Here is a 14,189-nt window from a genome sequence, read left to right on the forward strand (position 1 = left end):
ATTCAAGGCCCTACCTTTCGGATTGAAGTCGGCCACTAGAGTGTTCACAAAATGCCTGGCATCGGTGACAGGTCATCTACATCTGTGGGGTCTACAGGTTTACCCATACCTCGACGACTGGCTCATCCAGGCTCGCTCATGGGAGGTGGCCGTCCAGCTACTGATAGGTCTGGGATTCTCCTTCAACTAAGTCCTGCTTGACACCATCACAGAACGCGCTGTTCCTAGGAGCCAGACTCAATACGGTGTCCTGTCTGGCATCTCCCTCGGAGGAGAGGGTAGCGGCCATTCAAGGGAAGGCGCAGCGACTGTTGTTGCTGAAGACGGCCACAGTGCGAACCATCAAGTCGTTGCTCGGCATGATGTTGTCCTGCATCTACCTCATTCGGCTCTGCAGGTTACAGATGCGACCTATTCAGGAGTTCCTGGAAGCTCGCTGGATACAGTTGTCCAGAAGCCTTGCAGACAAGATCACGCTGGACGAGTTCCGTCTGGTGATAAGGTGGTGGGGCGTCTGCTCCAACGTCGCCCGGGGCACAGGGTTCCAAAACCTTCCATACCAGGAGACGGTCACCACAGACTCTTCCATGAAAGACTGAGGAGCCCACACCGGATGTCTGCACGCCAGAGTCCTGGAGCTACAGGCAGTGTCCTGGGCCCTCAAGTAATTCTTTCCGTCTCTGAAGGGCAAGGTGGTGAGGATCTTCACGGACAACACCACTATAATGTTCTACATCAGGAAACAGGGGCACTCGGGCCCCAGCGCTCTCCAAGGAAGTTTAGGACTTGTGGCGCTGGGCCGTCATACAGGAGATGTTCCTCATCCCTTTTCACCTAGTGGTGGTCAAGAAAACCATCACAGACTCCCTCAGTAAGTAGGGAGTTGCGCGTCTGCCATGAGTGGGAGCTTGGGCAAGACCAGGTGTACTGCATCTTCGTCAAGTGGGGCAGACCCCAGATCGATCTATTTGTGACAGTCGGCGAACTCCAAATGCCAGAAGTTCGCCAGCAGATTCCACCAACCGAGAAGCATGGGGCACGGGTTCTCCTTTCCATGGGAAGGCCTGTTCCTGTATGCATATCCTCCGTTGCCTCTCCTGCTACAATTCATCAACACACTCAAACAATGCCAATGCAGGATTATACTCATTGCCCCGGCGTGGCCAAGGCAGATTTGGTATCTGGACCTTCTCAGTCTGTCAGCGTCGCCCCCGGTCAAGCTGCCAGTGGTTGCACATTTGCTCACCAGAGAAGGTGGTGCAATCCTCCATCAAGACCCAGGATCGCTGAGCCAGAGGGCTTAGCTCCTGCGGCCCTAGAGTTTGGTGGATACGAGTTGCCTGCGGACTGCAGAGAGATCCTCACCAGGCCAGGGCGTCGTCGACTTTGAAGTGCTACGGTCACAAGTGAAAGCGTTTCGTTACGTGCTGCTGGTCGCAGAACATGAACACGCTGAGGGTCACAGCACCGAAAATTCTTCCATACTGGCTCTCCTTGGCCAAGGCCAGCCTGGCACACGCTTCTATCAAAGTGCATCTGGCGGCTATCTCCCGCTACACCAGGTCGATCTTCACTGTGCTCTCACTGACTCATCAATGAGTTCCTCAAAGGACTTTTTCGATTTTTCCCACCAGTGAAGGCCTCTGCCCCGGCGTGGGATCTCAACGTAGTTCTGACAAGGCTCATGGAGCCCCCCCCCCCCTTTGAGCCGATGCATCAGGCCGCTTTCAAGTTCCTCTAGTGGAAAACAGCTTTCCTTGTGGCCATCACCTATGCCAGGAGAGTGGGTGAGATCCAGGCCCTATCCTGCAAACAACCGTACCTGACTTTCCACGAATCGAGGGTGGTGCTGCAGACACACTCGTCTTTCATGCTGAAGGCTCTGTCGGAATTCCACCTCAACGAGCCTTTAGTGTTACCTGTTTTTTTCCCGAAACTTTGTCACCGGCTGAAACAGCCTTGCACTCGTTGGACGTTGCGCATGCCTTGAAGTTCTACGTGACATGCACAAAGGGTTTTTGGTAGACTTCACAACTGTTTGTGAACTTAGATCCTGTGAACCATGGGAAGGCCTTGTCCAAGGCTTCCATTTCAAGGTGGATCTCCGGCTGCATCATGCATTGTCATCGGTTGGCGAACCGACTACTGTCCGGCCGTCTGAGAGCCCACTCCACCAGAGTGATCGCTGCAACGACGGCGTTCCTGTCTGGTGTGCCCCTGCGGGACATCTGCAGGGCTGCTACGTGGATTTCCATGCACACCTTCACAAAGTTCTACTGCGTCAACAGGGATTCCAGGGGGAGTCTAGAGTTGGCCAAGCAGTGGTATGCAACCTGTTCGCTTGAGGTGCGTCTGTTCCGAAGGTTTGAGTTAATAGCTTCTGTTGAGCCTTGCCACCTCCCGTGGTTGTGTAATGTTGTACTCTTATGTCCCGTCCCCTTTCCTCCATACTGTATGGGCGTCCCTTCCAAGGGACAGGAGACAGAACCTTTTTCACCCGAAGAAACCTTCTTCCCCTTTAAATTTGGAGGCGCGCAGGGGTCCGTCCAGGGAGCATGTGCTGCCCTGACTACGCCCTCCAGCGCCACACCTCAGTCCCCTTTTCTGCGTCAACGTGAACGGGACGAATTCACCAGCGCTCCTGGGTTTGGCTTCGGCCATGTAATTCCACGCGCGGATACTTCTTCTCTTTGTCTTCTTTTTGTCTTTTTATCATTCAGGTACTCGGTCCTCAGGCATCACGCTCCTCCCCGGCGCATGTCGACTTCTACAGGGTCTAGCAGGTGCCCATCCTGCAACAGGCTCTTCCCTACTTCAGACCCCCACACCCTCTGCCTACGTTGCCTTGGCGCAGACCACGGTTGGCAATCTTGTTCAGCGTGTGACTCGCTGTCCTCAAAAGCACTGAAGAACAGACTAGCCAGGTGGAGGGAGTTCTTCCAGAAGTCGCCTCCAGAGGACTTCAAGAACTTTGTGAAACACCGAAAGATCCCAAAGGTAGGGCCGATATTTTCTGTCGCACCCCACAAGGGAGACTCCTTCCCAGGGACTCTCCTGCGCACGAGGGACCGCTCAGGCCCTTCTAGCGGCACGTGCACCGAGGCTGCTGCAGCTACCGTGCTGAGGGATCCTTGGATCCTCCCAGTGCCAGTGTTGAGGGACCGAAAGGTTCCTTTACCGGATCTTCACCCGAGGGTCTCTGCCCTTATACTGGCACCATGGCCGAGGGGCTATGCCTTAATACCGGCAATACAACCGAGGGGGCGCCTAAACGCAGCTCTACTGACCCCCGGGTCGAGGGTGTCACACCTACTGGGCCTTGGCCCGAGGGGCAGGGTAAGCCTCATGATCCACACGCAAGAGTCTTGGAGGAGGCCGGGCCTAGCGGGCCGAGCAACATGTTGCAGGCACGTGGCAGGCAGCCCGACAAAATGGCCGCCGCGCCAGAAAGAGGCACCCGTTCGACGTCATTCCAGGAATTCGGCGAAGAACGAGTGTCAAGGGGGGGACTGGCTTCAACCAGGTACGTGGCCTACAGCTTACCCCTCTTATGCGCAGGGCAGCTTTCCTTTGCATCCATATGGACAGGGTATGCAGCGACCCCAGCAGCCTCCCGCTACCCTGTCATCACCCGCTGCCACTGCTTCAGTCAGTGAGGAGGTTTTCTTTGAGAGGTTCCTCAGCCTCATGAAGTCACCTCGGAGGGCGTTCTCCTCAAAGACGCCATCAGGGAAGTCATTCCTGCCATGCTAGTGGCACCATAGACGCCTCAGTTGTTGCCCCAGCCCCCGGCACAGCCGCCTCTTTCGGCTCCACAGCAGACTCCTCAACCTCCGGCATCTCCTCAGCCTCCGGCCGCGGTGCCTGTACCCCAGCCTCCGGCACCAACTACTCCTGCTCCTCCACAGGATCCCCCAGATCCGCAGGATATGAATGAGGAGGAGGATCCGGACACGCCATCCTCCGCCAGGGCCTTCCACGAACGTCTTGCTGGTCTGGTGGAGTATCTGGGCCTACCCCAACCTGAAGTCGAGCAGCCGACAGAGGGTGTTCTGGCTGAAGTCCTCTAACGACGCCCCTCTGCAAAATCGGGGATTCCTATGCAGAACAATGTAGTCACCCTGGCCAAGAAGGGCTGGCTCAAACCCCACTCAGCCCAGCCGGTCAATCGACGCCTGGATACCAAGTACAGGCAGATGGAGGGGGGGATACACTCTTGCTCTCTACCTGTCCTCGGCCACACTCCTTGGTGATCGCTGCGGCATCACTATACTCCGTCCTCAGCCTCCTCCTCTGCGGCACTGCTAGGCAAGGAGGAGAAGATCTTGGAGGCATATGGCAAGAAACTCTATTCCAACGCTTCTTTACATCTGCGTCAGGCCAACGCTGATGCCAGGCTGGCAGCCGCTAACCAAAGATTATGGTGGGAAATTGCAGACTTCCTCCCGGAACTCCCCACCCAGAGTCTGTCACGCTTTAAGGCGGGGCTAGTAGAGGCCAAGCTGGTGGCACATGACCTCATGGAATCCACAGTGGCCAGATATTGACACCTTTGGCCGTACCATCTGTATTGCCACGTACATAAGAAGGACAGCCTGGCTCCGGGCAACAAAATTCAACCCAGATGTCCAGGAACACATACTAGATCTACCGTTCGAGGGGGTGGGGCCTCTTCCACTCCTCCACGGACGATGAGCTGAACAAGAAGAAAAACAGCTTTATCCATCTTTACAAAGACCACGCCCAAATCGTACATTAAATCTCAGCAACGCTCAGAAAGGGGTCGTACATACTAAGGGTTCCGCAGCTTCCAGGAACGCAGATCCAGGCAACCGGACCACTCGCCGTCTCAGAACCAGCGCAACCAACAAAAAGGGGGGGGGCGGAGTAAGGGCTTTTTCCAGTCCCCCTCCTCAGCGACAGCCTCTGTGGGAAAGAAGGCATGACACGCCCCTTCTGGTCCATGTGTCTCCAGTGGGGGGCAGGCTTGCTCTCTATGCACATTTCTTGCGCCTTCCTATCCCAGCCTCTCCTCCCTCCTCCCCTCCACTCCCACTGGTTGGGACAGCAACTCTTTTGGCAGAGATCCAGTCGCTTGTAGAGAGCCAGGCAGTGGAGGTAGTCCCAGCCTCCCAGCAAGGCTTTGGCTTTTACTCCAGGATTTTCACCATTAAGAAGAAGAACCAGGCGGGCCTGAGAGTTGTGCTGGACCTTTCCACCATCCACCTCTCCTTACCCCTGCAAAAATTCAAGATGGTTACGCCAGCTTTTATAGCGGAGATATTGGACAAGGGAGACTGGATGTGCTCCCTGCATCTGAAGGATGCGTACCTACACGTTCCGATTTGGCAGCCCCATCGTTCTTTCCTATGGTTCAGGATCCTGGGCTACCGTTTTCAATACAAGGTCCTTCCTTTTGTCCTCAACTCGGCCCACAGGGTCTTTACCAGGCTCATGAAAGCGGTGGCGGCCCTCCTCAGAGTGCAGGGCCTCCACATTTACCCATACCTCGACGACTGGCTCATCGGAGCTACATCGCCGGAAGCGGTTCACCACTCTTCCCATGGCCTTATGAACACACTGCACGATGTGGGCTTCTCGCTCAATCTCAAGAAGTCGCAAATGCAGCCTACGCAGACTCTGACATTCTTGGACCTTATCTGGGACACATGCTCCGAGAAGGTCTTCTCATCGGAGGACAAAACCTCGGCCATCAAGAGGGCCACCACCCACTTCCTCAGCAGAGAAGTGACCTCGGCATGGTGGTACCAACATCTTCTGGGTCTACTGGCAGCGGTCCTATTAGCCGTTCCGCACACGACACTAAGGATGAGGAGGATTCAGCGGCACTTTGCGGCCTCATGGAACCAGGAACGGGGCCCTCAATCCGAGATGATCAACGTTCCTCCATCTCTCCACGCGGAGCTGACTTGGTGGTCCAGAGACTGCAACCTACGGACGGGCAAGCCCTTCCGGCAGCTCCTTCCGCAGGCCACCATCACCACGGATTCCTCGCTCGAGGGCTGGGAAGCAACCCTGGACGATCTCTCGGTCCACGGCACCTGGACTCGACAGGAGCAGGAATACCACATAAATTTGCTAGAGCTGAACGCCATCTGGCTGGCGCTCAGGGCATTCCTACCACTTCTCAGGAGCAAGGTTGTCCTCAACCAGATGGACAACTCAACCAGCATGTACTACTTCAACAAGCGGGGAGGTACCAGATCCCTTCCTCTGTGCAGACTGGCGATCAGCATGTGGGAGTGGGCCCTGGAAAATGACATTTACCTCACGGCGGTCCACCTCCCGGGGGAATCCAACCTGGAAGCGGACAGGCTCAGCAGGCTGGGAGCAGACAATTATGAGTGGCAGCTAAACAACCTCATTATTCAGGAGATTATCAACAGGTGGGGTCACCCCAGGTGGATCTTTTTGCCACTTGGCGCAACAAGAAGTGTCTCCAGTTCAAAGCTTGGCAAGGTCAAGGCCCCGGCTATCTGGGTGACGTATTTCACCTCCAGTGGACCGGCACGAAAGCCTATGCCTTTCTGCCAACTCCCCTGATTAACAGGGTAATTTGCAAAATCAAGGCGTCTAGGCAACTCCTCATCATTCTAATAGCTCCATGGTGGCCGGCCAGGTCATGGTTTTCGGAGCTCCTCAGCCTCTCAGAAGTGCCCCCGATTCACCTCCCGACGGGCCCAAGACATCTACTGGCATAGCAGGGGGGCAGAGTCATCCACCCTGCGCCAGAGAAACTAGCCCTCACAGCATGGTACCTGACCAGGTAACGCTTCAGCACCGTAGCCTTCCAGAGACCAATCTGGAGATCATACAGGGCGCCAAGAGCAAGGCTACCAGGGCCCAGTACAAAAGCAAATGGACCAGATTCTGCCACTGGGCAGATTCCAAAGGAATCGACCCCCTGGTGTGCACCCTGGACAGTGTGCTCTCCTTTTCGGTGCACCTCGCCGACTCAGGCGTGCAGGTGGACTCCTGCCACACATACCTTGCAGCCATTGGGGCTTACAGGAACTCGGAGGAAAGCAGTTTCTCCTCCTCCAAACCTATAGTCAAGAAACATCTGGCGGGACTCGCACGGCTCTACCCGCCCGTCAAGGGACCGCACCCGGTGTGGGACCTTAACATAGTCTTGGGCGCCCTTGCGCACAAACCGTTCGAGCCAATGGCGTCCGTGGACATCAGGCTGGTCACCATCAAGACGGCCTTACTAGTCGGCCTCACCTCGGCTCGTAGAGTCAGCGAGATCCAGTCGCTGGTCGCCTCGGAACCATAAACTACCTTTCACAAGGACAAGGTAGTCCTGCGGACACACCCGGCATTTCTGCCCAAGGTTCTGTCTGCTTTCCACTTGAACGAGGAAATAGTCCTTCCTATGTTTTTTTCCCCAAGGACGAGGCACAGAGAGTGCTGCACTGCCTGGATGTCAGGCGTGCCCTGAAATTCTACTTGGACAGGACCAAGGCTTCCGCAAATCGGACGCCCTGTTTGTCACTTTCGGAGGCTGAAGACCAGGCTAACAGTCCTTTAAGCCTTCCATATCCCGCTGGATGGTCGCTGCCATCAAAGAAGCATATGAGGGCCAGCACAAGCCGCTCCCGGCCAACTTGCATGCCCACGCAGTCAGGGCCAAGGCAATGGCCATTGCATTCCAGCGCCATGTAAGCAGGGCGGCCACTTTGGCCTCTCCCTCGGCTTTCTGCAAGCATTACTGTTTGGATGCCGGCTCTAGGTCTGATGCGGCCCTCGGACAGGTGGTTCTCAGGAACCTATTTGCTTAAGGAGGGTTACCTCTCCACCCTGGGGCTACATTCAGTTGTAATCGCCCATACAGTATGGAGGAAAGGGGGCGGGACGTAAGAGTAATTATAAGTTACTCGCTGTAGTGACTAACATACTCTTCGTCCATAAACCCCTTTCCTCCATACGCCCCACCAACCTCCCCCCTAATAATACTGGGGTCATTAGGCAATGTTAAATCTATTGTCGACGCGTCTATTGGGACTGAGGTGTGGCGCTGGAGGGCAGAGTCAGGGCAGCACATGCTCCCTGGGCCGCACCCCTGCGCGCCTCTAAATTTAAAAGGGAAGAAGGTTTTTTCTGGTGAAAAAGATTCTGTCTCCCATCCCTCGGAAGGGAAGCCCATACAGTATGGAGGAAAGCGGACTATGGACTATGAGTATGTTAGACACTACGGTGAGTAACTTATAATTACTGCTATGTATTTGTTATTCATGAGCATGTGAATCCATGTCAGACACCATGCTGGAGAAGGAACAAGTTACTTACCTCTATTATTCTCCAAAATGTGTCTGGCATGGATTCAGATGCGAACCCTCCCTCCAACCCCTCTGCGGCTCTTCTTGGTCATACTGCCACTTTACGTACTTAGCAAATCTGAAGATGGCTGCTAGAAGAGGGGCTTAGGGAGAGGACTGTCATTGGACGGGGCAGTATGACCCAGAGGACAATCATTGGTTTAAAGGTGAAATACAGTTTGTAAGTGAAATGGAAACTGTTTTTCTTCTAACCAGTATTCCCACCATGACGGGGCATATTCATGAGCATGTGAATCCATGCCAGACCCATGGTGGAGAACAATAGTTACAGGTAAGTAACTTTTTCCATCTCTGGAAATTGTCAGACCTAATGCCGGTTTAGAACATGCCTACAGAACTGGAGCTTCAACTGGCACATTGATAGGCAGTCGTATCTCTTTCTTTGTGCCCTCATCTAGAATATCAGTGAGCTCATATATTGTGCCTTTGGACAGGAGAGAGTCCCAACAACCGTAAGGTATCCACCACCGTGGAAATAAGCCACTGAAAAGCTGTTTGAGACTTCCCCAGAGTAGGAGCAAGGGGCATGTCCTGTTCTGGCAAGGTGTCCAGGCCAATCGCACTATGCAAGTATATTCACAAAGAATTACCGCGCCATCTGCATCAGCTTTCGCCTGTGCCACATGGAGGGAATAATCTAGCTCAGAGGAACGAAGTCCAAAGACAGCGGTGCAACCACGTAATGGGACCTTATCTGTTGGTCATGTGGTCCGACCCGAAGGCATGCGGCCATCGAATAAATCTGTGTTTCTACCAGCCCATCTGTCCCGAAAAAGGGATGATGGCTAGAACGTTTGGAATGAAGATGGAACTGACCAATACAAGCTTACATTTAAGTCATGCAGAAAATGGTATGCTTCACCAGCAAAGATAGTCACCCCATCCTACCGTAGCTTTGGCATCTTATTGTGGAATTGTAGGTAATCAAGACAATAATGAAAATTTTATGAATAATGCAAACCAAATATGTTACAATCATGACAGTTGAGTGCCTAAATAAAACAGAAGTCCGACGACCTGAAGATACAATACAAATAACATAGTAGCTGTCTAAGGAGCAGCAAACAGAGAAGCAAGAGTTGGCAAGTTTATTCTGCGAGCAATCAATGTTCTACAGTCCCTACCGAATGTTTAGTGTGTATAGTTCTTGCTGCTGTTGGACGGCATATTATATCTAGCTGCATAATGCTAGCGTATGGACTTGGCATAATATTTTTAAATTAAATAAAAAGTCAAACGCACAAGTTTCCCAATGATCATCTACATACTGTGCCACATAGAGAGATTTCACCCCAGAATCAAGAACCTCTGCTTGTTGCAATGCTTCATTCCAACCCTGAGTTTAGGATGGTAGTGTGAGGAGTATCCAGGTGTAGGTGATATCCAGACTGATCCTGTTTATAGTGCCTAATGCAGCACTAAGCTTTTTTAGGTCCTCGCTCTGTTTGTGCTCGTCATTGTTTGTAAATATTTTTTAATGATTTTTCTTGCTAGCCATAACATTGATATTGTGCAGTAAAGTGCTGCATTGAATGCTAACTGAACATTTTTCTTTTTTCAGGGTTTCTATTCCAATTCTGAAGATGCTTGATCAGATGTTGTCCAATGGTTGCTTTGAAATCTTCACAGAGAAAGAAAAGTAAATATAGAATGTGTGATATATTTTTATTTTGTTTCCAAAAATGTGCTGTCGCAATTAATTGTTTTTGCCATAATTGTCCAGTGCCCAGCACTACTCTACATGGTTGGCTTGATGTCACAGAGTAAAGGGGTGCACAAAGTTCAAATTTCCAGAAAACTGATACTTTAGCAAAAAATGATTTCCGCGACAGCCGAAAATTCCAACTTTCTTTTTAACCCTTTACACCACATATATATGTGGGGGGAGACCCCCTGCAGCCTCCCATATTAATATTATACTCTAAACCCCCCCACATATATATGTGGTGTAAGGGGGGGTAAAAATAAAGTCGGCATTTTCGGCCGTCGCAATTCCCAGGTCGACATTTTTGTACGATTCCGGAGCAGAGAGCGATTGATGGTTAGTGCTTCTTGCGATCTGGTGAAGTTTTCCCACATACTCTGGAACGCAGTGTTGGAAAGGGCTTCTTGGAATTTGCTAATGACGGCAAGAAGGTGACTTATCACGCCCACCAGGTTGGGCTCGACAGGGCATATTGGATCGGGAGAGCCATGGGGACATTGAGGTCCCTCCGTAGGGCTTCCTGCCTTCGAAGTTCCATTTTTCACCAGAAGTCGAGCCGAAGTTACCCGACATGCTATGACACGGGGCAATATGGTTCCTGCTTTTCGATGAACCGAAAGCGGTGAGGGAACACTTGATGAAATTGGCATCTGAATTCCCTTGTGAAATCTTTGCAGCGCTCTTCAGAGCGTGATACCGAGGATCTGATGCCCAAAAAACATTGAGAGGGACACCGCCATAAAAAATAAAAAAGCATTTGCACTCGAGGAGCGAATCGCATCGCTCCTCATCATTGTCAACGCCCAAGAAAAAACCAAGACACGATTCTGACTCTTTGACGATGCAGTTAAATCGTACCCTGCAAAGGGTGCGTCTAGGAAAGCATGGGAGGATTTTAAGACTGAGATGCTCAAAGTTTTTAACAAGGCATCGGCTGGTATGGCTTCCGCATTGACGCCGTTGGCCAATCAATCTCCAACTGCTCTCTTCGGTCTGACACAAGGGAAGCCAAGGTGGGTCGAATGCCCTTGAGCGAGATTCCTCCTTCTGCACCGAAGCGGTCGGCAGCCCCCTCGTGCCAAGAGAGTCCTTGAGCAGCCCCGCAAGATTGAAGCTTTATACCGTACACCTGTTCTGTGTTCTTCGCGTTGATGCAGTCCATATTCGACGAGGAGGGCGACCTGATTCCATTTGGCTTCACGCCGATTGGGGGTGCGGTCTTGGTTCCGTTGCTCGATTTTATGGCTGACCAGGCTGGGTTGCTGGCAGAGGGTCTTCACGATGCCAGTGGGCTGGACGCGTCTCCGGATGTGGAGTTTCAACAGCTCAACCCAGACGCACACCCAAATTCACAATACTGCAAGGCGGTCAAGAAGGTTATCGTGGCCTTAGGATCATTGAAACCAGTGTCGCAATACAACCTAACTGACATTCTTAAACATGGGCTGCAAAAATGGAAAAGACATTGTTGTTCAATGCGGCTATAGCCGATCCAGTCATCGCCTTGTGGCAGTTAATACACACTCATGCAAAAATATAAGCCAGCGAGAGGCATCCCAAACGAGCACGGAGGGGTTAGCAGTGCAGGCCGCGACTGTCATGTCTAGGCCCTCAACGTCAAACCTTCCAACCAACCGTATGGTCCTTAAGGCGGCAAATGCCTTGTGTGCCTTCTAGAAGTTCTCCCACATTCTATGGAGGAATATTTCAGAGGTAGCTGATCACCTCCCTGAAGGGGAGTTTCCTGGACATAGTGACAGACGAAAAGGAAATACACTGCCAAGCGCTCCAAGCAGGTTTGAACGCAGCTGACTGCATGGGTCGTGCTATGGGCACCTCCACAGGCTTGCCAAAGTTGTGTATCTGAAGGGGCTGAGGTTTTCCCCGAATGTCCAAGCAAAATTGCTCGACATGGCCTTCGATGTGTAGCATCTTTTTGGCCCCAATGCCGAGGAGTCCCTAGAAAAGTTTAAGGACTACAAGATCACAGCCAAGTCACAAAGACTGGCGGTGCAGCAGCAGCCCCCATGCCAAACTTACTCTTTCGGATCCAGAGGAAGGGGGTACAGGAGGTATTTCACCTTTCCCAGAAGGGCGCAAGTGCCCCAAGCCAAGTAAGGGCAACACAGGTTCCCACGGCCAGGTAGAGTTAGGGGAGGAGCGAGGCAGTCAACAGCAGCGGCAGCGTGGACTTCCACAGCACACCAGAAGCCTCTTCGAGGTCTCTCAACATGCTTTACCATTTGGAGGGAGAATCTCTGGATTCTTTGGCACATGGCGGGAAATTGTACCATGGGTTGCACTTGTATTTGGGCTTCAAGCGCTGCCGCATGACAGGGGTAAAGACATCCAGAGTGTTAGAGATAGAGAGATGAAGGTTACAGAGCGTTGTTTCAGGGTGTGAGTCAGCCAAAGGTGCGGGAGTAGGAGAGAAAGTAGCATTGAAAGCCTCAACTGACACGCTTCATGGATTGGATGACTGGGAAGGTAGGTGGCAGTGCTGGAGTCGGCTTGACCTGCAGGGAGGAGAGAGAGAGGTGGGAAGAAAGGAGAAAGTGATCACTCCAAGAGAGAGGATTGGTGAGAGGGTTAGAGAAGGGGAGGGCTGAGGAGATCAGAACATCCAGGGTGTGCCCTGCAGAGTGAGTCAGGCCAGAGGGAAGAATAGAGAGAGAGAATTGCAGAGGTTGCGAAAGAGTCCTGAAGAAGGCCTGTTAGCCACCAGGTGGGTGTTCAAGTCTCTGAGGAGGAGAAGTTGAGAGGTAGAGGCGAGGAGTGTAGAGGTCAGCCCACTAAGAGAGGAAGAGGGCGACCTGGCCAGGCGACTTTTAAGATAGCGGCCACATTGAGAGAGGCGCCAGGAGAGATGGGGAGCCTGAAGACCAGGCATTCAAAGGAGGACGAGTGCTGCATTGGAATGATAGAGGCAGGGATGCACTCTGGGAAAATCAAGGCTACACCCCCACCGGGGCAGTTGGTTCTGGGTTTGGAGAGGATCTTGCTGCCATCGTGAAGGAGAGTGTCGAAACTTGTGACAGCTGGCCGTGAACCAAGTCTCAGTGAGACCAAGTACATCCAAATAAAGCTCTTCCAGGAGACAGTAGATGTCAAAGGCTTGTTTGACAGCTGAACGAGAGTTGAAAGTAGCGATGTGGAGCCGGTTGCCACATTTGAAGGACTTCCGGAGAGGGGTACAGGCCAGAGGTACACCCTGCGTGCCCGAGGACGGGCAGAGGAGGAAGGAAGAGAAGGCAGGGTAGTCAGAATGTGCCAGAGAGTGGCAGAGGAGGGAGGCAACAGGGTGGCCAGAGAAGCAGCAGGGGGTGCCGAAGAGGTGGCAGAGGAGCCATAGAGGGTTAAGAAGAGATAGCAGGACAGGAAAGGAGGTTGATAAGGCATGGGAAGCGTCTATCAAAGAGGAGGAGATTGGCCTGAGCGCCCTGGACCAAGACAGTGCCATTTAAATAGACATTAATGATGGTCTTGGAGGGCTGGAAGGGGGCCATGAGGGCCTCCCACCGGGTGCCACCATTAATGGGACAAGAGGAAAAAGGAAAGAGAACTGAGACCATATGGGGGGTCCATAGGCCTGGAGAGGGAACGACAAACAGTATGTTGGTAAGGGTCTGTCTGGAGGAAGCACTGGTATAGGTATCAGCTATCGGGAGGCCTGGGTTGGAGACCAGGATGTCCCTTTTGAGCTTCTTCCTTTAGTTTTATTCTTCACATCCTGCATGCAAAGTCACAATAGCATCATGTAGATTAATGTGAGTCTAACAAATCCTGCTTGGGTATTAAAGCCATAGTAATTTCTTAAAGCATGCAACATTTTGCACCCTTCTCACTTCTGATCACTCCCTCCCTTTCATATTTCGAAAGGGACAAAAGTCCTGGCTCATAGCCCTCCGCCCACCCCCACAACGTCTACCCCCTTCCCATCAGTGCCTAATGGCTCACATTGAAATGCTCTGTGGACACAGAGCAACGTGAGAGCCCCTCTGCTGCCAGAGTTCCTTGGGACATTGTCCTGGCAGCGGGACACAGACACCTCTCCGGTTCTAAAAGGGTAAGGTGTCCTGCTGCCAGGACAATGAGCGTGCTGAGCAGGAATTGCTCAGCACACA

The 14,189-nt window shown here is 52.5% G+C and overlaps 1 protein-coding gene across 4 annotated transcripts in view; it reads left to right on the forward strand.

Annotated features, from left to right (window-relative positions):
• The window catches only part of TBCD (tubulin folding cofactor D), a 2,839,019-nt gene that overhangs the window by 2,720,603 nt on the left and 104,227 nt on the right, over positions 1-14,189 (forward strand). For all 4 annotated transcript variants that reach the window (XM_069654539.1, XM_069654542.1, XM_069654540.1 and 1 more), the window contains one exon: positions 9,922-9,999. In XM_069654539.1, the coding sequence (XP_069510640.1) occupies positions 9,922-9,999 (78 nt within the window). The remainder of the gene's footprint in view (positions 1-9,921; positions 10,000-14,189) is intronic.

Source organism: Ambystoma mexicanum, chromosome 3q (genome assembly GCF_040938575.1).
Source record: "Ambystoma mexicanum isolate Mex_15411 chromosome 3q, UKY_AmexF1_1, whole genome shotgun sequence".
In the NCBI taxonomy this organism is placed as follows: Eukaryota; Metazoa; Chordata; class Amphibia; order Caudata; family Ambystomatidae; genus Ambystoma; species Ambystoma mexicanum.